Source organism: Heloderma suspectum, chromosome 2 (genome assembly GCF_057233095.1).
Source record: "Heloderma suspectum isolate Gila_16-S chromosome 2, 16-S_ref, whole genome shotgun sequence".
Lineage (NCBI taxonomy): Eukaryota > Metazoa > Chordata > Lepidosauria > Squamata > Helodermatidae > Heloderma > Heloderma suspectum.
This window is the reverse complement of record NC_139459.1, coordinates 2,606,934-2,628,697: the sequence shown is the minus strand read 5'-3', so window position 1 is coordinate 2,628,697 and position 21,764 is coordinate 2,606,934. Positions and strand designations below refer to the sequence as shown.

Below are 21,764 nucleotides of genomic sequence, written 5' to 3'. Positions count from 1 at the left end.
CCCCTTCTAGCCAGAACAGGCAATACTGGCCCAGCATCCTATGTACTTATTGGAACATTTTGTCTGCTGCTGGCAGGAAGGGGCAGAAAACCAGCGAAGGTGTTTGGAGAGGCTAAGAGCTCTGAAGCTGCCAGAGGAGGGCCTGTTAGCATGGCTTAAGGAAAGACAGAAGAGAAGCAGGGAAAGCAGGTGGCAGAGGCAGCAAAGAAAAGACGGAGGAGGAGGAGGATGCCGGGGAGAAGGACTGTCATGGCTTTACTTCTACTTTGTATCTTACATTTTTAATTTGTATTCCACCTAAAGAACTTTGGTTATTGGGCAGTTTAAAAAGTAATAAATGGAAAAAATACGGGTGAGGTAGAGGGGTTGGGGAAGCAAGCCAAGAGATTTTTATATCAGCAGTGCTGATCACGAAGAAGACCTCTGGATATCCAGCTAATGTACCCGGAAGACCCCAAAGGATTCCATCAAAGAAACAGCATGTATTAATCAGAAATAAGCAGAGGTTTATTTTTAAGACACACACTATTATTTACAAATCCACCACCCCTAAAACTCCTTAACACACACACACACACACACACACACACCCCGGCCCCCTCACTATACAGGATTCCCCTCCTCACTGTCTGGTGAGCTAGATAGCTCCCTGCGCCTCGCAAGGACCTTTTCTTTGAGGCTGTGGAACTGATCCTCACAGGGAGGCCTCTTCTGCCTGCCCGCACGGGTGGCAGGAGCAGAGCCGCGGCTATCAGCACGAGAAGACGCCTCTTGAGCTGCGTGGCCATTTCCCACCACGGCGTGCTGGTCCGGGTGCTCTGATTTTAAAATGCCACTTTGGGAGCAGGTCCTGCTGTTTCGAGATGTCCTTAGAGCAGGTCGTTTTTGCCCACTGGCTAGCATGACCACGTCTTCCTGCTTCATCTTTCTGGCAGATTGATATCTGAATTGCACTCGAATAATGGATTCCTTCTCCTTCCACTGTGATCTCCACTCTTTTCTTTGGGCTGTCCCTCGTGGGCCAGTGCATCTCTGCTCCCCACTGCTGGATGTCTGTTCCTCATTGCTCCATCTCTCTTCTCCACTGCTTGATAATCTCTCTGCTGGGCTGCCCATGTCCCTTTCTCTCATGCTGGATCCCAGTTCCCTGCTGTTAGATGCCTGTTTCCTGCTACTCGCTGGCCTCTCTGGGCTGTGGGTTCCCTGTCTCCTCTCCTCTTTGGCCCCAACCCAAAGGCCTGAGGCCTTGCTGTGGCAACTACCCCAGGCGAACTCATCATCATCTGGTCCCATGATCCTCTTTTCACTGTGGTTCACTCTGGAAGGTTCCCCCAGAAAGTGTTGGTTCGAGGCTGAGCTTATAGAAATGCCAGGCCTTCCATTGGATCTCATCCTTCCTGTTGGAAACTGCGGTGGTTTTGAAACATGAGTTCCAGCTGGTCTGTGGAGGGCACCCACCCATCTCCCTCTGACACCTCCTTCCATGGCAGATTCCACAAGCCCATGGGAATTGGTCCTGGACTCCTGAGTCTCCCTCACCGGCTCTTCTTCCTCAGGACAGTCAAGAGTGGGAGCTCCATGCCTGTTCTTCTCCCTCCAGGAATGTCTCCCTCTGCCCTGGCTTTGCAGCCAGATAGGGAGCCCCTGCTTCAAGTACAATTTCCTCTCCAGGATTGAGCTAATGATAGACAGACCTGTGTCAGCAGTGTCCCTGCCAGAGCTGGAGGAGATGTTTCCTCCCTGGGGTCCCAGGAGGGCTTCCGCCTTTGGCCGCTTCATCTTTGGCCTCTTCCCTGCATTCTGGCCAGTGCTGCTTTCCTCTCCCTTCGCTGGGCTCTCGCGGCTGCTGCTGCAGACTTGGACACTGTCGCTGTCCCAGTCCCCTACTCTCTCCCACTCACATTCTGTGCTGAACTGGGACTGGTCCTCTGCTGGTGGGGGGCATGGCTTCAGGGGGTTGTCAGCTCGTGTCTGAGAAGCATCCTTGGTGGCTGGGATGCTGCTGCTCTCAGACTCCCTCTCTGAACCCTCGTCTTCTGCTTCTGACTGAAACCAATCGGATGGAGGGGCTGGCAGTTCAGTGCCTCCATCCAAAGAAGATACAGGTGAGGGCCGCTGGCTTGATTCTCCTGAGGCTTCAGAGCCCTCACCTGAGGCCTCCTGACCTTCGTCAGTGGTCAGAGTGCCTTCACAGCTGTGCTGCCCAATGTTGAGGGATGGAGGAGGTTCCAGGCCTGGGGGTGCCTGGTTCCCTTTGGCCCAGGCCCTTTCCTCTCCAGGATACCCTGCTGCAGACGTCTCTTGCCTTCTGTCTTTGAAGCTGGCACCACTTCCCTGGGCCTGCAAGGATGGTCCTCCGCTGTCCTCCCACAGCGGGGCAAGAATGGCCCTGCCCCCGTGTCCCTGGCTGCTCAGCCTCTCCCAGCGCGCTCTGCCTGCCCGCCTGGTCAGCCCAGCCGCCAGAGCCTCATAGGTGGCGTGTGAGGAGGTGACATGGGGAGGGAGCACCGAGGGGCCTGAGGCTCTCTGGAGGAGGCGTGTGCTGAGCAGGTGATTTGCTGTGACGCCTGAAGGCCTGAGGAGATCTTCCTGTACGATTTCCTGCCCCGGGAGAGAAATCCCTTTTGCGCTTTCTGCAGAGATGAAACTGGTATCCTCCTGGGTCTCATGATCTTCTGGAGATGCAGAGGGACTGGACCCTGTGTCCCTGGTGGCGGCCTCTTCCTGCTGCCTTGGGTGTGTGTCCATTTCACTGGGGAACACCGTGCCCCTCTGATAGACTGCTGTGCGACACGCACAGTGAGAGCAGATGACCTGCGTGCTTTCTGGGGACGGAGGTTTCCTCAGCCCTGCTGGGTGATGGGGTCTGTTCCATACTATTCCTTGGATGCTGCACTCCAGTTGCCAGGAAATTTTCTCTTTATCCCAAAGTGGCACTTCAAGGCATGCACTCGGAGTGGGCTCTGTGCTGCTGTCCACAGAGCTGAGCTCCGAGGAGTCAGGAACTGAGCTGGCCTCACAGGTGTCATCGCTGCACCAAGCACTCAGAGGGGCATGTGGCATAGTGCCATGCACCTGCAGTTCATGAGGAGTCCCCGAGTCTCGCTTTGGTGTCACCTTCTGCAAATGGATGTCCAGAGTAGATCTCAGCACAGGCTTGTCCCGTGATGCTCTTCCTTTAGGAGATGGGGTTCTTGCCATGTCCTTTTCAGGTTTCCCCTCCTGGCTGCCTCCTCCCCCTGGGACAGCTATGGAAGGATGAAGTTTTGGAGAAAAGGAGAAGGGGGGCTTTTCAGTGGGCACCCAAGAACTAATTCTCCCATCGTGACCCACTTGAAGGCACAGCTCAGTCCGATAGACTGGAGGCTTCTTTCGCAGGCCTGCTTGTGATCTCCGTTCCTCCTCTGCCAGGGATTGCTCTCCAAGTATTCTGTGTGGCTCAGAGCAGCTGTGAGCCCTGGAGTGTAGAGGAGGCAAGAATGCCCTCAGCAACTCCTGGACCCCCTTGGGAAGGCCCCCACTGTGGGCAAGAGCCTCTCTTCTGCGGTGGGCTGCCATGGGCTCCTTGGTGTCTTGCAAGGGGCTTTGGCCAAGGGCACCCCTTCCATCTGCAGCCTGTGGGCTCTCAGGGACACTCAGTCCCTTGGTGACCTGCAAACTCACCCTGGCACCTCTCCTGCCATCTTCTCCTGAGGCATTCGCTGTGACTGTGACCCAGGGTGGATGCTCACCAGTGCCTCTCGCTTCCTCTTCTGCTAAGGGGCTTTCCCTTTCGGGACTCCCTTCCTCCTCGGATGATGGGAACTCAGAAGTGAAGCTCACTTTCTCTGCAGCCTCTGAACTCTCGGCCAGGGTGCTTGTTTCCTCCGTAGCCTCTGGACTGTCAGCAGTAACAGCCACCTCCTCTTCCATCTCTGGGCTCTCAGGGACTATACTCTCTTCTTGACTGGCCTGTGCACTCTCGCCCAGAAGCCCCCTTTCTTCTCCCACCTGAGGACTGTAAGTGCCTTTGACCCATGGACACTCCATTTCCTCTCCAGCTGGGGGGCTTCTTCCGGTGACACCCCCTTCCTCTGCAGGCTGTGCGCTCTGTGACCCAAGGCTGCTCACGTCCTCTGCAGCCTGGCAGCTCCCAGAAGCAATGCTCCTGCCCTCCAGAGCCTGAGGCGACTCCCCAGTGAGACTCAACTCCTCCTCTGCCTGAGTATTGTTGATGACAATGTTTATTTCCTTGGCAGCCTGTGGACTCTCACTGACAGTGCTCACATCCTCTGTGGATGGTGGCCTTTTGCCACCAGAACTCTCATCCTCCGTGGATGGTGGCCTCTCCCCCGTATCCGCCACGGCAGGTGGGCTCTCTCCAGGTGTAGCAGCAGCAACAGCCTCCACCACTGATGTGCTCACGGCCAAAACACTCATCCCTTCTGCAGCCGGTGGGACCTCAGGCGCGATGTGCATGCCCAGGGACATCTCCAAGCTCTGGGAGGCCACACTCTCATACTTGGCATCCTGTGGACTCTCACTGACAGTGCTCACATCCTCTGTGGATGGTGGCCTTTTGCCACCAGAGCTCTCATCCTCCGTGGATGGTGGCCTCTCCCCCGTATCTGCCATGGCAGGTGGGCTTTCTCCAGCTTCAGCCCTTTTTGCCTCTGCCACTGACATGCCCGCAGCCAAAACACCCATCCCTTCTGCAGCCAGTGGGACCTCAGGCGCAACGTGCACGCCCAGCAATGCCTCCGAGCTCTGGGAGGCCACGCTCTCATACTCATAACCCTGTGGGCTTCCACCAGCAATGCCCATCTCCTCTGTAGCCTGTAGAGTCTCACTAGCCTCCTTTTCTGTGTCCTGTAGCCCAGCCATTCTGGCTTCTTCTGTGGCTTGCGGACTCTTGCTAATCATGGCTGCTTCTTCAGCCCCCTGTGGACTTTCTGTACAAATGCTCACTTCTTCACTGGCTTGTAGCCTCCTGCAAGTGATGTTTGCTTCCCCTGTGGCTTGTGGGCTCTGTAGACCAGTGGTGCTCACTTCCTCAGTGGCCTGTGGGCACTCAGAAGCAACATTCCCCGTGGTCTCTAGTCCAGCTGTGTCTATGACCTCTGTGGCCTGTGGCCTGTGATCAGTGATGCTTGCTTCCTTTGTGGCTTCTCTTTCATTGGTCTCTTCTTCTGCCATCTGTGGGATCTGGGTAGCCATCCTATCTCCTTTGATAGCCCATGGGCTCTCACTAGTGATGCTGACGGCCCCAGTAGCATGTGGGCTCTCACCTGCAATAGCCACAGCTTCCATCAATGGGTTCTTAGCATCAGCGCTCACTTCTTCTGTGGTCTGCGGGCTCCCTGAAGCAATGTTCTCATACTCCGTGGTCTGTGATCTTCCACTGCTCACTTCCTCTCTGCCTTGTGCTCTGTCATCAGTGGCGCTTGCTTCCCCTGAGGACTGTGGGACCCCATCAGTGACATTCATTTTCTCCTTCCTCTGTGTGGTCTTGAGATGGACACTGCCTTCCTCGGTGGTCTCTGAGCTCTCATCAGGCACTTCCTCTGTGGCCTGCTGGTTTTCCCCAGAGAGGCTCTTCCCTCCCTCTGCAGGTAGCTCCTCACCAGTGACATGGCCTCCCTTTTCAGCCTCTGGGCTCTCACCAAAGATTTCCCGTGTGGCCTGTGGGCTGACCTGTGCCCTAACTGGAGGTGGACAGAATGCTGTCAGGGATGTCTGCACCATTCCTGGCAGGCCCCAGTGGTGAGAGACTTTCTTGTGTAGGATATGGCATTCAAGAAGATCCCAGGGGACTATGGGGCCAGTCCCCTTGTCACCGAGGGATGCTGTTGCCACCGACCGCTCCTTGCACACCTCTCTCCTTGGCTTCTCCCTTGCCTTGCTTCCTCCTGGGGCCATCTGCTCTGGTCTCCTCCCTGTGGTGACTCCACTGGCCACTGGCCGGGCTGCCACAGTCTGGCCTGCCCCATTCAAGGCTGCACGGTATTGGCTAGGTAGGCCAACCAGGTCCTTCAGAGACTTGTGTTGAATGTTCGTCTCCACCTTACCCATTGCTTGCTTCTCCACAAAGGGCAGAAAGGTGCTTCTGGCCTTCACCTCACCGTAAAGGGGGACAACCTTAGGCAGAGGGTCGTTGCCCATGGACTGGAGCTTAATGCCGGCTGACTTTCTCCTGAGATGGGCCTTCAGTTTGCATATCCTTGCAAAGCTGAGGCGATCTGTGGCCAGGGATGTTTCTGGGGAGGCCTCTTTGGGAACTCTTTGGATCTCCGCTTCCTGCAGTGGGCTGGCTCCTTGTAGTGCCCTGTTTGCCGCCAGCCCATGTGAGAGGGTTTTCTCACCCACACATCTTGCAAGCCCTGTCGGCTTCTGATGGGACGGCTGTTTTCCGGGTGCCAGGACAGCAGGGGAGAAGGCACCTAGGGAGCTGTGGATTCTCTTTGGGAGGCCCCACTGCTGGTGGATTATCATCCTTTTTATGCTGTCCTCCAGGCCCTTTCGGGAAAGTGCAGGGAGGAAAGACGGTTCTTTGAGCTGGATTGTTATTTCCTGGCCTGCCCTCGGTGGAGGGTGGGGTGGCACAAGCACAGACAGGGCAAAGGCTTGCAGAGACCTTTGCACGGCGGTGGGCAGGCCCCACTGGCGCTGGAGTCTCTTCGCTGTGACGTGACGTCCGAGCGCCTCCTTCTCCTTGTCCTGCAGGAAAGGGACCTCCACCTCCTGGAAACAGATGCTCTGCTGGGTGATCAGGACAGGGGCATAGATTGCTGAGGACATTCTGGACATTGGCTGCAAGTGGTGGCTGGGCATACCCCATGCAAAGCTCAAATGCTTATGCTTTACATTCAGTTCCATCTGATTCACATGTCCTGGTGGCACAATAAGCAGAGAACTGGCTCTCTTTCGGGGACATTTCTGGCCAGCATGGAGCAATATGGGGAGGTGCCCCCTTTCCAAGGCACTGGCTTTTTCCTGAGACTGCCTCACCAGCCTGGGGTCCACCTCTAGGTGCATCTCAAGGTGTTTCTTGCTGAGGTGCCTCTCCATGTCCCTCTTCTGCTCTGAAGAGAAAGCATCAGTCATCCCCTTCCACCTCGGGGCCACTCGTCTCTTTCTCCTGCTAACTTCTGCAAATTCTTGACTGGGAGAAAGTGGAGTCTTCATCAGGGAGGCTGGTGACAGGAAGATCTTCAAGGCATTGAGGACCTGCTTAGGCAACCCCCACTGCCGCTGCAGCTTACACCTCTGAATATGGTGCTCCAATCGGGTCCGGGTGACCAGGGGAAGAAATAATAGCTCCTGCACCAGGATATGGACGCTGAGCTCTAACGTTGGGTGGCTGGGTCGCAAAGGAGCTTTGTGGCAGAAGCCCTCAAGGGACCTCTGGACAAGGAGTGGAAAGCCCCACCTGTGTTGAATCTGCTTCTTCTTAACATGCCATTCTAGGGCTTCTCTGGTCACTCTCTGAAGGAAAGGTGTCTGCACCTCCAGGAACTCGAGGCCAGCCCGTCTGTGCTTGGAGAACCGGGTGGGTGACTCAGGCACTGTTCCAGTGAGGGCCTCTGCGTACCTTGTGCTCAGCCCCCACAAAGAAGCCAAATGGTTGCGCTGGATAGCCAACCTGACCTGGTCCATCTCTTCTGTGGGCATGACAGACGGGGGAGAGCTACGAGGCTGCAGGGTCCCATGGCCAGAAAGGATCAGCTTGGGAAGCGGCTGTCCTAAACAGAGATGGGCAGGTGGCCAAGAGATCTGGGCAGCCATTGGGAGAGCCCCAAACTGGGCCTCGGTACATTTCTTAGCTAGATGAAGCTGCATCTTCCTCAAGTGCCTGAGCACCAGTGTCCCTGCCGCTCCTCCCCCTGCCCTGATCTCCTGCTCTGCGCACGTTGCTCCCATTGGCCAGGCTGCTGGGGCACCGCCGGAACGGCGCCCTACGGGGAAGCCTTTCCCACTCCGATTAAGAGGTGGCGGCCTTGGTGCTTCTGGCAAATGAACCTCAGCACCACCTCCTGGGCACAGCAGCCAAAGGGACCGCAGCACCCTCCCGGGCAACCCCCACTGCCGCTGGACATTCATCTTCTGGATATGGAACTCTAAGCAGCTGGAGATATTTGGGGAAAGGAAAGATGGTTTCTGTTGAATGACGTAGACAGAAATCTCAGTCTTTGGGGGGCTGGACAGTTGGGGAAGCTCTGGCACAAAGGCCTCCACTGATTTCTGGACAAGGGCTGGGAAGCCCCAAGTGTGATGGATCTTCTTTTTTGTGACGTGAACTTCTAAGAGTCCTCTCTCCTGCTCTGGGAGGAACAGAGTTGGTGCCTCTGAGAACTCAGTGCTGGTCCTTCTAGGTCCTGGAGGCTCAGAGGACAGCTTGGGCTCCATCCCACTGACAGCCTCCATGTAGTGTCTTCCCAGGCCCCACAGGGATGCCAGGTGGCTGTGGAGAATGGCCATTTCTACCTGCTCAAGTTCCCTAGCATGGAAGAAAGGCAAGGAGGAGGTCCGGGCCTGCTGCCGCATAAAGCCAGGAGGGATCGCCTTGGGGAGGTGTGGTCTTGAAGGGAGGGACCTCTGTGTCCAAGAGAGGCTGGCAACATCCGGAATAGCTTCTAGCTGTACCTCCATGTACTTCTTAGCCAAGTGGAGCTGTATCTTGTCCGTGAACTTGAGGCCCAGCACAGAGATGATGTGAGACTGCGGTGGGGGGGCAGCCATCAACTCAGTAGCTTTCCTGTCAGCTCCTCGTTCTGGGTACACAGAACTGACAACTGGCATCCCTGTGGGCTCAGAAAATGCCCCATGGCCAGAACAGCAGGGAAGACGTTTGCTGCACCCTGTCCTTTTCTTGCCAGAGGGATCTGTCCCAAACTCAGGGCAAAGAAGCTTGATGGACTGCAGAACCCTCTGGGGCAGCCTCCACTGTCGCTGGACCTGCATCCTGTGAATGTGGAATTCCAAGTGATGGTGGGTGCTTTGCGGGAGGAAGGAGGGCTCCTGCCTTAGGACCTGGACATGGATTTCAGCCTTCTGGAGGCTGGGCTGTGTGGGAGCCCTTTGCATGAAGCCATTCAGAGATTTCTGAATAAGACCTGGGAAGCCCCATTCATGTTCCAGCCTCTTCTTTCTGATGTGCAGCTCCAAGTCCTCTCTCACCTGGGCTTGGAGGAACAGAATCTGCTTGTCTAAGAACTCCACGTCAACTTCTCTGCATCTTAGAGGCTTCAGTGCACTCATAGCCTCCACGTGGCTCCTGCCCAGGCCCCACAGGGATGCCAGGTGGCTACGGCGAATGGCCATTTCTACCTGCTCAAGTTCCCCAGCATGGAAGAAAGGCAAGGAGGAGGTCCGGGCCTGCTGCTGCATAAAGCCAGGTGGGATCGCCTTGGGGAGGTGCGGTCTTGAAGGGAGGGGCCTCCGTGTCCAAGAGAGGCAGGCAACATCTGGAATAGCTTCTAGCTGTACCTCCATGTACTTCTTAGCCAAGTGGAGCTGTATCTTGTCCGTGAACTTGAGGCCCAGCACAGAGATGATGTGAGACTGCGGTGGGGGGGCAGCCATCAACTCAGTAGCTTTCCTGTCAGCTCCTAGTTCTGGGTACACAGAACTGACAACTGGGGGCTCAGAAAATGCCCCATGGCCAGAACAGCAGGGAAGACGTTTGCTGCACCCTGTCCTTTTCTTGCCAGAGGGATCTGTCCCAAACTCAGGGCAAAGAAGCTTGATGGACTGCAGAACCCTCTGGGGCAGCCTCCACTGTCGCTGGACCTGCATCCTGTGAATGTGGAATTCCAAGTGATGGTGGGTGCTTTGCGGGAGGAAGGAGGGCTCCTGCCTTAGGACCTGGACATGGATTTCAGCCTTCTGGAGGCTGGGCTGTGTGGGAGCCCTTTGCATGAAGCCATTCAGAGATTTCTGAATAAGACCTGGGAAGCCCCATTCATGCTCCAGCCTCTTCTTTCTGATGTGCAGCTCCAAGTCCTCTCTCACCTGGGCTTGGAGGAACAGAATCTGCTTGTCTAAGAACTCCACGTCAACTTCTCTGCATCTTAGAGGCTTCAGTGCACTCATAGCCTCCACGTGGCTCCTGCCCAGGCCCCACAGGGATGCCAGGTGGCTACGGCGAATGGCCATTTCTACCTGCTCAAGTTCCCCAGCATGGAAGAAAGGCAAGGAGGAGGTCCGGGCCTGCTGCTGCATAAAGCCAGGTGGGATCGCCTTGGGGAGGTGCGGTCTTGAAGGGAGGGGCCTCCGTGTCCAAGAGAGGCAGGCAACATCTGGAATAGCTTCTAGCTGTACCTCCATGTACTTCTTAGCCAAGTGGAGCTGTATCTTGTCCGTGAACTTGAGGCCCAGCACAGAGGTGATGTGAGACTGCGGTGGGGGGGCAGCCATCAACTCAGTAGCTTTCCTGTCAGCTCCTCGTTCTGGGTACACAGAACTGACAACTGGGGGCTCAGAAAATGCCCCATGGCCAGAACAGCAGGGAAGACGTTTGCTGCACCCTGTCCTTTTCTTGCCAGAGGGATCTGTCCCAAACTCAGGGCAAAGAAGCTTGATGGACTGCAGAACCCTCTGGGGCAGCCTCCACTGTCGCTGGACCTGCATCCTGTGAATGTGGAATTCCAAGTGATGGTGGGTGCTTTGCGGGAGGAAGGAGGGCTCCTGCCTTAGGACCTGGACATGGATTTCAGCCTTCTGGAGGCTGGGCTGTGTGGGAGCCCTTTGCATGAAGCCATTCAGAGATTTCTGAATAAGACCTGGGAAGCCCCATTCATGCTCCAGCCTCTTCTTTCTGATGTGCAGCTCCAAGTCCTCTCTCACCTGGGCTTGGAGGAACAGAATCTGCTTGTCTAAGAACTCCACGTCAACTTCTCTGCATCTTAGAGGCTTCAGTGCACTCATAGCCTCCACGTGGCTCCTGCCCAGGCCCCACAGGGATGCCAGGTGGCTACGGCGAATGGCCATTTCTACCTGCTCAAGTTCCCCAGCATGGAAGAAAGGCAAGGAGGAGGTCCGGGCCTGCTGCCGCATAAAGCCAGGAGGGATCGCCTTGGGGAGGTGCGGTCTTGAAGGGAGGGGCCTCCGTGTCCAAGAGAGGCAGGCAACATCTGGAATAGCTTCTAGCTGTACCTCCATGTACTTTTTAGCCAAGTGGAGCTGTATCTTGTCCGTGAACTTGAGGCCCAGCACAGAGATGATGTGAGACTGCAGTGGGGGGGCAGCCATCAACTCAGTAGCTTTCCTGTCAGCTCCTAGTTCTGGGTACACAGAACTGACAACTGGGGGCTCAGAAAATGCCCCATGGCCAGAACAGCAGGGAAGACGTTTGCTGCACCCTGTCCTTTTCTTGCCAGAGGGATCTGTCCCAAACTCAGGGCAAAGAAGCTTGATGGACTGCAGAACCCTCTGGGGCAGCCTCCACTGTCGCTGGACCTGCATCCTGTGAATGTGGAATTCCAAGTGATGGTGGGTGCTTTGCGGGAGGAAGGAGGGCTCCTGCCTTAGGACCTGGACATGGATTTCAGCCTTCTGGAGGCTGGGCTGTGTGGGAGCCCTTTGCATGAAGCCATTCAGAGATTTCTGAATAAGACCTGGGAAGCCCCATTCATGCTCCAGCCTCTTCTTTCTGACATGCAGCTCCAAGTCCTCTCTAACTTGGGCTTGGAGGAACAGAATCTGCTTGTCTAAGAACTCCACGTCAACTTCTCTGCATCTTAGAGGCTTCAGTGAATTCATAGCCTCCACGTGGCTCCTGCCCAGGCCCCACAGGGATGCCAACCGATGGCGCAGGATGGCCAGCTCCACCTGACCCACCTCTTCTGTACGTACAAAGGGCAGAAAGCTGCGGCGTGGTTCTGGGGCTTGTTGGCCAGGGGGCCCTAGCTTGAGGAGGGGTCGTCTCAAAGGGGGTAGCACGCATTGCCAAGATTGTCTTGCAACTGCTGGGAAGATGCCCACGTGCACTTCCACACACTTCTTGAGGAGGAGGAGCTGCACCTTCTCCTGAACCTTGGACCCAGATGTGCAGAATAGCCGAGTCTTGGGCAACGGAGAAGCCGTTGTCCTTGAAGCATCTAACTCTTCGGACAATTTCCAACCGCTTCTTTCTGGTGGTGGCAGACGTGGCCCTGCAGCGTTCTCCCCCATGACTGCGGCCTCAAACGTCAGGCCCAAAGGCTTCAGGGACTGGAGGAGCTTCCTGGGCAAGCGCCACTGCCGACAACGCCACATGGCTTGGATATGTTGCTCCAGACTGTGACGGATCCCGGCAGGAAGGAAGGAGAGTTCCTGCTGCGTGGTCTGGATGGGCATCCTTGCCTCAGGGCAGGGGCGCAGAGGAGCCCCATGCATGAAGCCGGCAAGCGACCCCTCAGCAAGGCCTGGGAGGCCCCACCCATGCTGGATCCTCTTCTTCTTGATGTGCAGCTCTAAGTCCTCCCTGTCCAGGCCTGAGAGGAGCAGCATCTGCGCCTCTGGGAATGCAAAGCCTGCCTCACCAGCTGCCTCCATGAGGCCTGGCTCCAGCCCCCACTGTGATTTCCTCTGGCTGTGCTGCAAGGCCCACTCAGTCTGGCTGCCATCCTCTGTTTGGATGGAGGACAGCAAAGTGCATGGGAGATGGCCAGCTGCAAACTCTGGGAGCAGCAGCCTCAGAGACCCAAGCATCCTCCTGGGCACCCCCCACTCGTGTTGCTGCTTCATCCTCTGAATATGGCGCTCCAGGTGTGTGCAGGTGTGCCAGGAGAGGAACGCTAACTCCTGGGGCAGACTGTGTATGCAGACCTTGGTCTTCTGGCGGGCAAGCAGTGCAGGTGCTCCTTCCATGAAGCCCCTGACTGACCTCTTGGCGAGGGCTGGGAAGCCCCACTCATGCTCCAGCCTCCTTCTCCTGAGGTGCAGTTCCAGAGCTCCTCGGTCTTGCTGCTGGAGGAGCAGCATCTCTGCTTCCGGAAACACAAAGGCAGCCACCCGTCTGGGTCTGAGCGGCTGCAAGGATGGCTTGGGGATGCTCTCACCCAGAGCCTCCGTGTGGCGGGTGCCCGGCCCCCAGAGGGACATCAGGGTGCTGCACCGCAGGGCCAGCTCCATCCGGTCGACGTCCTCCAGGCGCTGAAAGGGCAGGAAAGGGCTGCGTCGCTGCAGGTGCCTGTGGCCAGGGGAGATCTGCTTGGGGAGGGGCTGGGTCAGCAAGGCCGATGTGTGCTGCCAAGAGAGTCTGGCCAAGGTGGAGGAAATTCCCAGCTGCGCCTCCACACATTTCTTGTCCAGGTGGAATGCCATCTTCTTCAGGACTTCGGGCTGCAGCCTGGGCTCCCCCCAGGGCTGAGATGGGGAAGAACCTGCCACTGTCCTTGGTGTCCTCGCCCCACACCCTGTGCCTGCGATGCCCACCATCTCCGGGCAGAGCAGCCTGAGGGATGCAAGGACCCTCTTGGGAAGGCGCCACCACTGCAGCATGGCTCTTTTCAGCACACTCCTCTCTAGCTCTTGAACGGTGGCAGTGCTGAGGAAGGAGAGTGGGGCCCGGAGGACAACCACTTCCATGTGCTCAGCTGCCTGCAAGCGGGGGGCCATGGGGAAAAACGCCTGCAGGGACCTCTGGGCCAGGCTTGGCAGCCCCCAAGTATGCTGAAGCCGCCGCCTCCCCACATGCCACTCGAGCTCGTCCCGGGTTGCCCGGGCGACGAAGGGGGTCTCTGTCAAGGTGAAGGCAAATGCGGGGCTCTTGCTGGGAAAGGCAGGGGGAGAGGGGGCCTGGGACGTGGCACCCAGGAGCAGGCAGGCGAGAGACTTTGCGTGGAGCGTGGGCAGCCCCCACCTGTGAGTCAAGTCTTTGTGAATGATGTTGAGCTCAACGCGGCCCAGGACAGCCTGCTCCATGAAAGGACGCTCTGGGGATCGTGGCTGCTGGGCTTTCCCCCCAAGCGGGACAACTTTAGGAAGGCTCTGTTTCCCGGCGGGATGATCAGGTGCCTGAGATAGGTGAAACGCAGGGCCAACCAGACCCAGCTGGATCTGAAGGGCCTTTTTGGCCACGTGTCTTCTCAGCGCTGGATGTCGGTGGTGCGCTGGGCATTGCCTCCCCAAGGGACTTGGTAGCCCCACAGGACAAGGCCCCCTGAGAATCGCCTTCCCCTGGGCAGGCACCAAGGCCTTCTCCCCATCTCTGGACGTCTTGACCAGTGAGGGTGGGCCTGGCATGAATGCGTGGAGGGATTCCATGACCCGCCTGGGAATGCCCCATTGCCTCTCTATGCTCTTGCGCTTGACGTGGTCGTCCAGCTGCCTCTTGATCTCCAAGGTGAGGAAAGACAGGGCGCTCCTGAAGAGCACGCGCACTTCCACCAGGAGGCCCAGCGTGGGAGCAACACGGGCTGCTACTGTGGGTGGCGCGGCTGGGAGGAATCGCTGCACGGATCGCTGCACAAGACTGGGATGGCCCCACTGGTGCTGGACCTTCTTTCTGACCACGTGGGATTCGAGGTGCTGCCGTTCAGCATGGGGCAGGAAGCGCGTTTCCGCAGGGCCACACTCCACCGTGGGGCGCCTCCGAGGGGGAGCGGCCAGCCGATCACGAGCATTGGGCGCAATCTCGGACAGGGACTGCACACACAGTGCAGGGAGGCCCCATGAGACCTGGATGCACTTGCTCCTAACATTCATCTCCACACAGTCCGCCTTCCTCCGCAGGCCCAGGCTGGGGCCGCTGCGCCACTGAGGGCAGCACCTGCACCGCAGGATCAGCTTGGGCAGAGGCGCCTTCCTCTCCCCGGGGGCAGCCGTCATCTGGGAAGCCTTCACCCGTGTAGGAAACATCTCCTGCCCGACCTCAAAGGACTTCTTCCCAACATGAACCCGGAGTTTGGTTTGGAAACGAGGAGGCGGCTTTAGGGCCTTGTCCCCAGCTGCGGAGGCAGGGTGGGGCGCCTGCGGGTGAGGATCTCCCACCCTCCGACCCGGGGGTCCACCTGGGCCCTCCTTGCGGAACGCAGGCAACGCCCCGCTGGCAGCAGAAGCGCCCACCTTCATGTGCCTGAGGGCCGCTTGGGCTTTCCTCGGCAGCCCCCAGCGCTGGATGCGGAGCACCTTCGTCATGTGCTGCTCAAGTCTCCTCCTGACTGCCACACGCACGAAGGGCAGAACCTGAGGCCTTGTCACCACCACCACTTCCCTCTTCGGGGGCCATCGAACAGCGGAACGGGGAGCGAGAGGCAATGTGGCCCTGAGCGACCGAAGGACGACGCAGGGCAGGCCGAGGCCATGCTGCGCTCGCTTCACAGTCCAGTGCCTTTCCAAGGCAGCTCGCACAGCGCCAGCCACAAAGGGAGTGGCCATGGCAGCAAAGCCAGTCCTCTGAGACTGGCTCCCGCCAGACGGGATTGCAGAGGCGGCGTTTGGGGTCCAACGTGGGAAACGCCACCTCCATTTGGGAGGGGAGCATGTGCCCTGCCCGTCTTCATCCTGGCTGTCAGAAGAAACACACATCTCACTCAGAGAGGAGCCTTCATGGGTGTCTTGCTGGAGCTGGAAGCTTTGATGGTGGCCCCTCGAAGGGAAGCCAATGGATGACTCAGGCAGGCCAGAAGAAAGGCGGCTACTTAAAGACAGCACAGATATGCTGGAAGAGGAGCTGAGGAGGTCTCCCATGGCCCCATGCTTGCCACTTCCACTGTATCCCTTTGCATTACAGGTGGCCTGAGGACAACTGGAGGGACGACCCTCATCACGCTCACTGTGGATCATGGTGGCCTGCAGAGTGGAACAGAGTAGCTTCACCCTCTGTTGCTCGTATCTGGAAGATTGTTGCCCCTTCTTCGATAATGCTGCTGCTTCTGGGCCTGGTCGGTGGAGGGGGCCACGCTTAGGGGCAGGCTCACTGGTGCTCCGTGGATAGGAAGCACGGTCCCTCAGAGCAGCAATGGGTGGCAGGCTGGAGCGCTCCACGTAAGAGGTGGTGGGCAGCGACGGCTTTTGTAAAGCAGGAAACCCAGGGATCAGTTTTTGGATGTGCACCAGTTTCGCAGCCTCCATAGCTGCACGTGCACATAAGGGGCAGGCCACATTGTCACACAGCAAGTTGCGGATGGAGATGCAGCAACTGGCTCCATCTTGTGGCTGGTGAAGCTGCACTTCTCTCTCTGAGACACCGGGCCCTGCAAGAGAAAGGGAGGCGCCTGTCAGGTTCCCTCCATCTCCACAGTAGGGTGGAGCCCCTTTCCTGCAAGGGTGCAAGGCGGGCGAGCATCGAGAGCAACACAGAAGGACAGAACCGCCTCAGGGTGCTCTAAACAACCACATGGATGAAAAGCCCGATGCATGTTGGCCTCTTGCTCTTTTGTTAGGCCTTCGTCAAAGGGCTGTAATAATACAGATATAGAACATGAAAGAGACAACACAGATAATACATTTTGTACTTAAAATATACTTCCTAAATAGGGACAGTCGCTGGTAGCTGTAGTGCAGTCCAGATATGAGAAGACCTTGAGTGAATTACCCTGGCATGGCAACACCTGTAAAATGAAACCCCGAGAAAAAAACTTGTCTAATAGTATAAAAAATATAGCCTTCAGCACATCCTTTCTAGTCAACAGTGTTTACAGCACAAGACAACCTGCTGACAAATCTCTGCAGACATTGTAACAAGTGAGTATGGAACATTTTAACTGTTTTATAATGTTTACATACCAGGTGGCCCAAAAGTAGGTATACAGTTGTCTAGAATGTTGATGGGAGGGGGAGAGAACGTGTGAGTAGAAAATGTGTCGTAGTGTGTGTCACAGTGTTCTGGACAGGTTCGAGGAAAGTTGCAACGTTGATGGAATACATTTCAAGCACTTACGAGATTAAACAGTGTATATGTTTACCAGTGTAGTGTAGTGGTGAGAGTGACGGACTGGGAGCCGGGAGATCCGGGTTCTAGTCCCCACTTGGCCATGGAAGCTCACTGGGTGACCTTGGGCCAGTCACAGACTCTCAGCCCAACCTACCTCACATGATTGTTGTTGTGAGGATAAAACGGAGAGGAGGAGGATAATGTAAGCCGCCTTGGGTTCCTTGCAAGAGGAAAAAAGGCGGGATATAAATGCAATAATAAATTTTATATATGTATATATATACACACACACACGCACACGCCTTGTCTGCAATATGCCTTATTAACAATTTATGTGAAGTAATGAAATGGTTTTAATGTCGAAATGCATGCACAGGCCCTGCTTGCAATGTGCTCTTTGAATTGTTAAAAGATATATGTAAATATTTCTGTGTTGTCTCATTCATGTTCTCTCTCTCTCTCTCTCTCTCTCTCTCATTACAGCCCTATGAAGAAGGCCTAACAAAATAGCAAGAGGCCAAAACATGTCCAGCTTCTCATCAATATAATCATTTATAGAGTCCTGAGACTATTCTCTCCTTTTCTGTTGCCTTTCATGCAAAGAACATACACACCCACAGACCTGACATGCCTAGGGTAGTTTTTTAACCCTAGCAAGCAAGGCTTGGGCAGAAATGTATCCAAAGACAAGTTACAGCAACACTGATTTATCTCTCCATACAGCTCGAGAAAATGCTGCCCACAGGAAATGGAGGAGAGCAGATACAATTCTGGGTGGGCTGATGGTTAACATTTAGAACTGGAGACTGGGGGTGCATAAAGGAAGAGTGGATGGGAGCGCTGAAAGACTGGGGCGGGGTATTTGGTTGCACCAGAACATTTGGGAGTTATGGGGGGTAGGTTGTAGCAAGACACTTCTTCTGGTTTCTTTTTCCCCATCTGGGTGTTCTAGCACTGGAACGTCCTGCCAAGGGAGGTTGTGGACTTGTCCTCTTGGAGGCTTTCAGAAGAGAGCTGGGCCAGCAGCATCTGCCAGGCATGCTTCTAGTACAAGGCAGCCTCCTTTGGGATGCAGGGCCTGGGGTGGGCTAGATGACCCCCTGGATCCCTTCCAATTCTATGGTCCTCTCTCTTCTCTCTGGAGGGCCTACCCAGCACCTTGCTGAAGAATGGCTTTAACCCTTCGGCAGCAACTCTGGTGTGTACACACACAACCTCAGCTGTACTCCCCTTCTTCAAACATGTTCCCTCTTAACCCCTACCAGTAAGGAGGAGGTCTTCTTGGCTCCCAGCCCTCCCCGCCTCCATTCCTACTTAGCTATAAAGATCTACACATTTATTTGGAACACCTAAGCACAGGAGCAGCATGTATGTTTTTATGCTAGCTCAGGAGAGGGAACAGGGTCTTTTTACACCTCCACCAGCCCCAAAGAAGCAGCAGTAGATGCCGCTAAGAGACCTTGTCTGGGGAACTGAGCAGTGAGGTGGGGTTCCGACCTTCTGGGTTGGTGGGCACATTTGGAAACCTGCAAGTGTGGTGGATGCTCTCACAAAATGGCTGCCACGGGGGCTTGCCTGTTCATAAAATGGCCGCTACGGTGGGGATGGCTGGTCACAAAACACTAATTTCCCAGAAGGCAAACTGGTGAGGCTAAACAAAAAATAACAAGCCCAAGAACTCGTAAGTCCAAGGTAGAGGTGGGGTCTGAGCTCCAAAACCAAAGCCACTTTTTAGAACCCAAGACGGTGCTGGGGGGTGCCTTTCCCTTTGCAGTATGCCGGCTTCCCTGGTAATTTTTTCATCTTTAAAAACAGAACAAGATCAGGAGGGCAGGGAGCCTGGTGGGCACCAAGAGAGGTATCTACGGGCACACTAGAGCCCACAGTCACCACATTGGATACCCCAGTACTATAGCCACACAAGGCCCTAAACCAAGGCCTTCAGGCAGTCATGAATCTTCACAGCTTGAGTCATGAAGCCATTTGCACTTAGACCTCTTCCACGATGGGCAAAGTTCCCAGCTGGCTGGCTGTCAGCTGGCCCTACTAACTGGTAGGGCTGGTTTTCCAACTGCTGGATTGGACAGCCAAACTGTTTTTTGTTTACTTGGCTCTACTGATACTCAAATAGGCTATCTTAAATGTTCATAGACGAATGAATGTGTGCAGTTGGATCGTGCCTGCTTTTTTTCTCCCAGGAGAGAACGAAGAGCAGGCCAGTGACTTTGTTGGGACCAAGGAAAATGCCAAGAAGTAATGAGCAAGCTTTGGAGTTCTCCCCTACCTTTCTTTGGGATCGACGTTAAGCAAAAGAAGAAGTGGGGCAGGGGGGAGAGAAAGAAAGGAAGCTGGGCAGGGGGCTGAAGCCCAAACATCTGGCTCTGCTTCTGGATGCCAGGGCTCCTAGGGGTCACCCGCTCTTTGGGGATCTTTCCACAGAGACGCCGTATGCTGAGCCATGCGGCCGAGATGCAGCAGCACTGCAAGGCTGACCCGCTCTTTCCAGACTGCTCTTTCTCTCACACTGCTCCTCCCTTGCCACATGGCTTATCCCTGACGGCTTTTCCAGCTCATTATTTTTTTCCAAAGAAGAAATATACTAGAGGGATACAATTGCAAAACCAAACCAAACAAAAAAGCTAACAAAGTGTACAGCTTAATATAACAACTCTTTCTCTAAGACGCCTAAAAGGCACAAAGAGCTCTCCACTTTAGCAAAGCCAAAAGCCAGCCCATCCCTGTTTCCTCCAAAATGATCTAAACAAAAGTCATTCTGCTTGGAAAGGATCTCACAAACTCTGACCTCTCTGAGATTGATAGAATTGGCTGTTTTCTGCATAACTGTGACATCCCTCATCCTCATTCATTAAGTTTAATATCTGGCATTTTAGCAATTTTCCAAAGTTGCGTACCGGAGGGAGCATGCCTATGTACATCAGTGGCTGGGGAACATGGGCGGGAGGGTGCTGTTGCGCTCATGTCCTGCTTAGGGTTTCCCGTGGGTAGCTGGTTGGCCACTGTGTGAGCAGAATGCTGGAGTAGATGGACCCTTGGTCTGATCTAGCAGGGCTCTTCTGAGTTTCTTATGTTCTCATGTGCTGAACATTTCTTGATGGTGACTGTTTGATTTTGAATAAGGTCCTTTTTAAAAACATATTCCTGGATGTTGAAAGTGTCCTAATTTTCTGGGTAAATCTTAGAGCAGGAGTGGGTAACACTTTGGGGCCAAATGATCCCCCGCCTAGCCCTTGTGGGCTGGATGACACCTAGGGGCGTGGCCATGCCCCTGACATCACCCTGTCCTTTGCTGAAGTGCTGGCTGTACCTCCAGGCCTTCACAGAGGGCAGACTTCCCCTGGCTGGGGAAACTTCAGAGGATCCATCCTAAATCCACTTCAGTTTTATACAATCATCCAGATGGGTGAAAGGGGGCAGAGAGAAGGATAAAGAGCATTGTTCTTTGCACCTTTTCTCCCTCGCTCATAATGCCAGAACCCAATGGGCTCATCCAGTGAAGCTCATTGGCAGGAGATTCAGGAAAGACAAAGGAAAGACTTCTTCACACAGTGAATAGTTGTGTGAATTCATTGCCACAAGAGGGTCTGTTGATGGCTAGCATTTGCAATGGCTACATATTACCTTCAGTATCAGAGGAAATTTGGCTCTGGATACCAGATTTAGAGCACAAGCAGAAAGGTGCTTAACTGCTCTCATGTCCTTCTTCTGGGCCTCCCACTGGTGCTTCTGGTTGGCCATTGTGGGAAACAGAGTGCTGGACTTGATAGGCTTTGGGTCCAACAACTCTTCAGGATTCTTCTTAGGTGCTTAGGGTCATTGCTTAATCCCTTCAGGGGACTCTCTCTTTTCCTACTGTTTTTCCTTTTACACGTGGATTTTAAATGATTTTTTAAAATTCGTGTTTATGATGTTTTATTGCATTTATCTTATTAAAGCAACCTGAGCAACAGATGACGGGGCGTGCCTGCACACTATAAAAAGCCCCTGTTAATTATGAAATGCTGACAGCAAGCTCAGGGCTTTTATAGATCACACAGCTGAGTCAGTTCCTGCCTCACGGGCTCACCTTCTTCTTCGGCAAGGGCTGGCCGGGGCTGGCCTCTAGCTCCCGAACGTTGGTCCTGCCAGGAAGAAAGGAGACAGCAGTGAGTCAAAAGGGAGGGTGCCCTGGAACCGCCTCCTCGCCACAGCCACAGGTTACGGACCCCACGTGCAGGTGAGATGCTAGGTGCCTCACAGATCAAATGTGTTTAAAAAATGAAATCACCTTGAGAAACTAAACGCTGAGCCTGATCCGGCAGGCTCTGCAGGATTGACAAACGAGGAATTGGAGGCTTAAAAAAAACCGGCGGCAGCGAGCAAGGACAACTGCCTGCCCCTTCAATGGCTCAACAGTTCACCTGCACCTGAAACTTTGAAAGGGAAGAACCCAGGCAGGTCTTCCTTGGGAGGGAGTTCCAAAACCTGGGTGCCACAGAACAGAAGGCCCTGTCTCCTGTAACCACCCTCATACATCAGACACTGGAGGATACAAAGGTGGCCTGAGCCATCAGGCTAGTTCATATAGGACTAGACGCTCAATGAAATTTCCCCCCTCCCCTTCCCGCATCACAGCTGGCCCTCAGGACCCTCCCATCTTCCTTCTCAAGTCACACACATTGACTGGTCGGGCTCTTCTGTCGGAGGACTGGCCAAGGGCCTCATTTCTCCTCCTTGTGCTAGCTGCCACATGCAAAGGCCCACGGTCCCCGCCACCCAATGGCCAAGAGCACATGCCCAAGGGCTAGGAGAAGTCTTCCCTCCAGCCACGCATCAAGGGCCCTCATGCCTCCCTCTCCTCAGAGCTATGCGCCAAGGCCACCATCCCTGTCCAAATCTCCCAAGGCTGGCAGGTCTTTGTTGGTTCCGG

The 21,764-nt window shown here is 55.2% G+C and overlaps 1 protein-coding gene and 1 long non-coding RNA gene across 2 annotated transcripts in view; one reads left to right on the top strand and one right to left on the bottom strand.

Moving 5' to 3' along the window:
• The window catches only part of LOC146351847 (uncharacterized), a 1,244,848-nt gene that overhangs the window by 120,426 nt on the left and 1,102,658 nt on the right, over nt 1-21,764 (top strand). The window lies entirely within an intron of this gene.
• The window catches only part of SPATA31F1 (SPATA31 subfamily F member 1), a 36,011-nt gene continuing 14,850 nt past the window's right edge, over nt 604-21,764 (bottom strand). The window contains exons 2-3 of the mRNA XM_084832668.1: nt 20,922-20,976; nt 604-16,157 (exon numbers count right to left, since the gene is read on the bottom strand). Coding sequence (XP_084688794.1) covers nt 604-16,157; nt 20,922-20,976 — 15,609 coding nt within the window. The remainder of the gene's footprint in view (nt 16,158-20,921; nt 20,977-21,764) is intronic.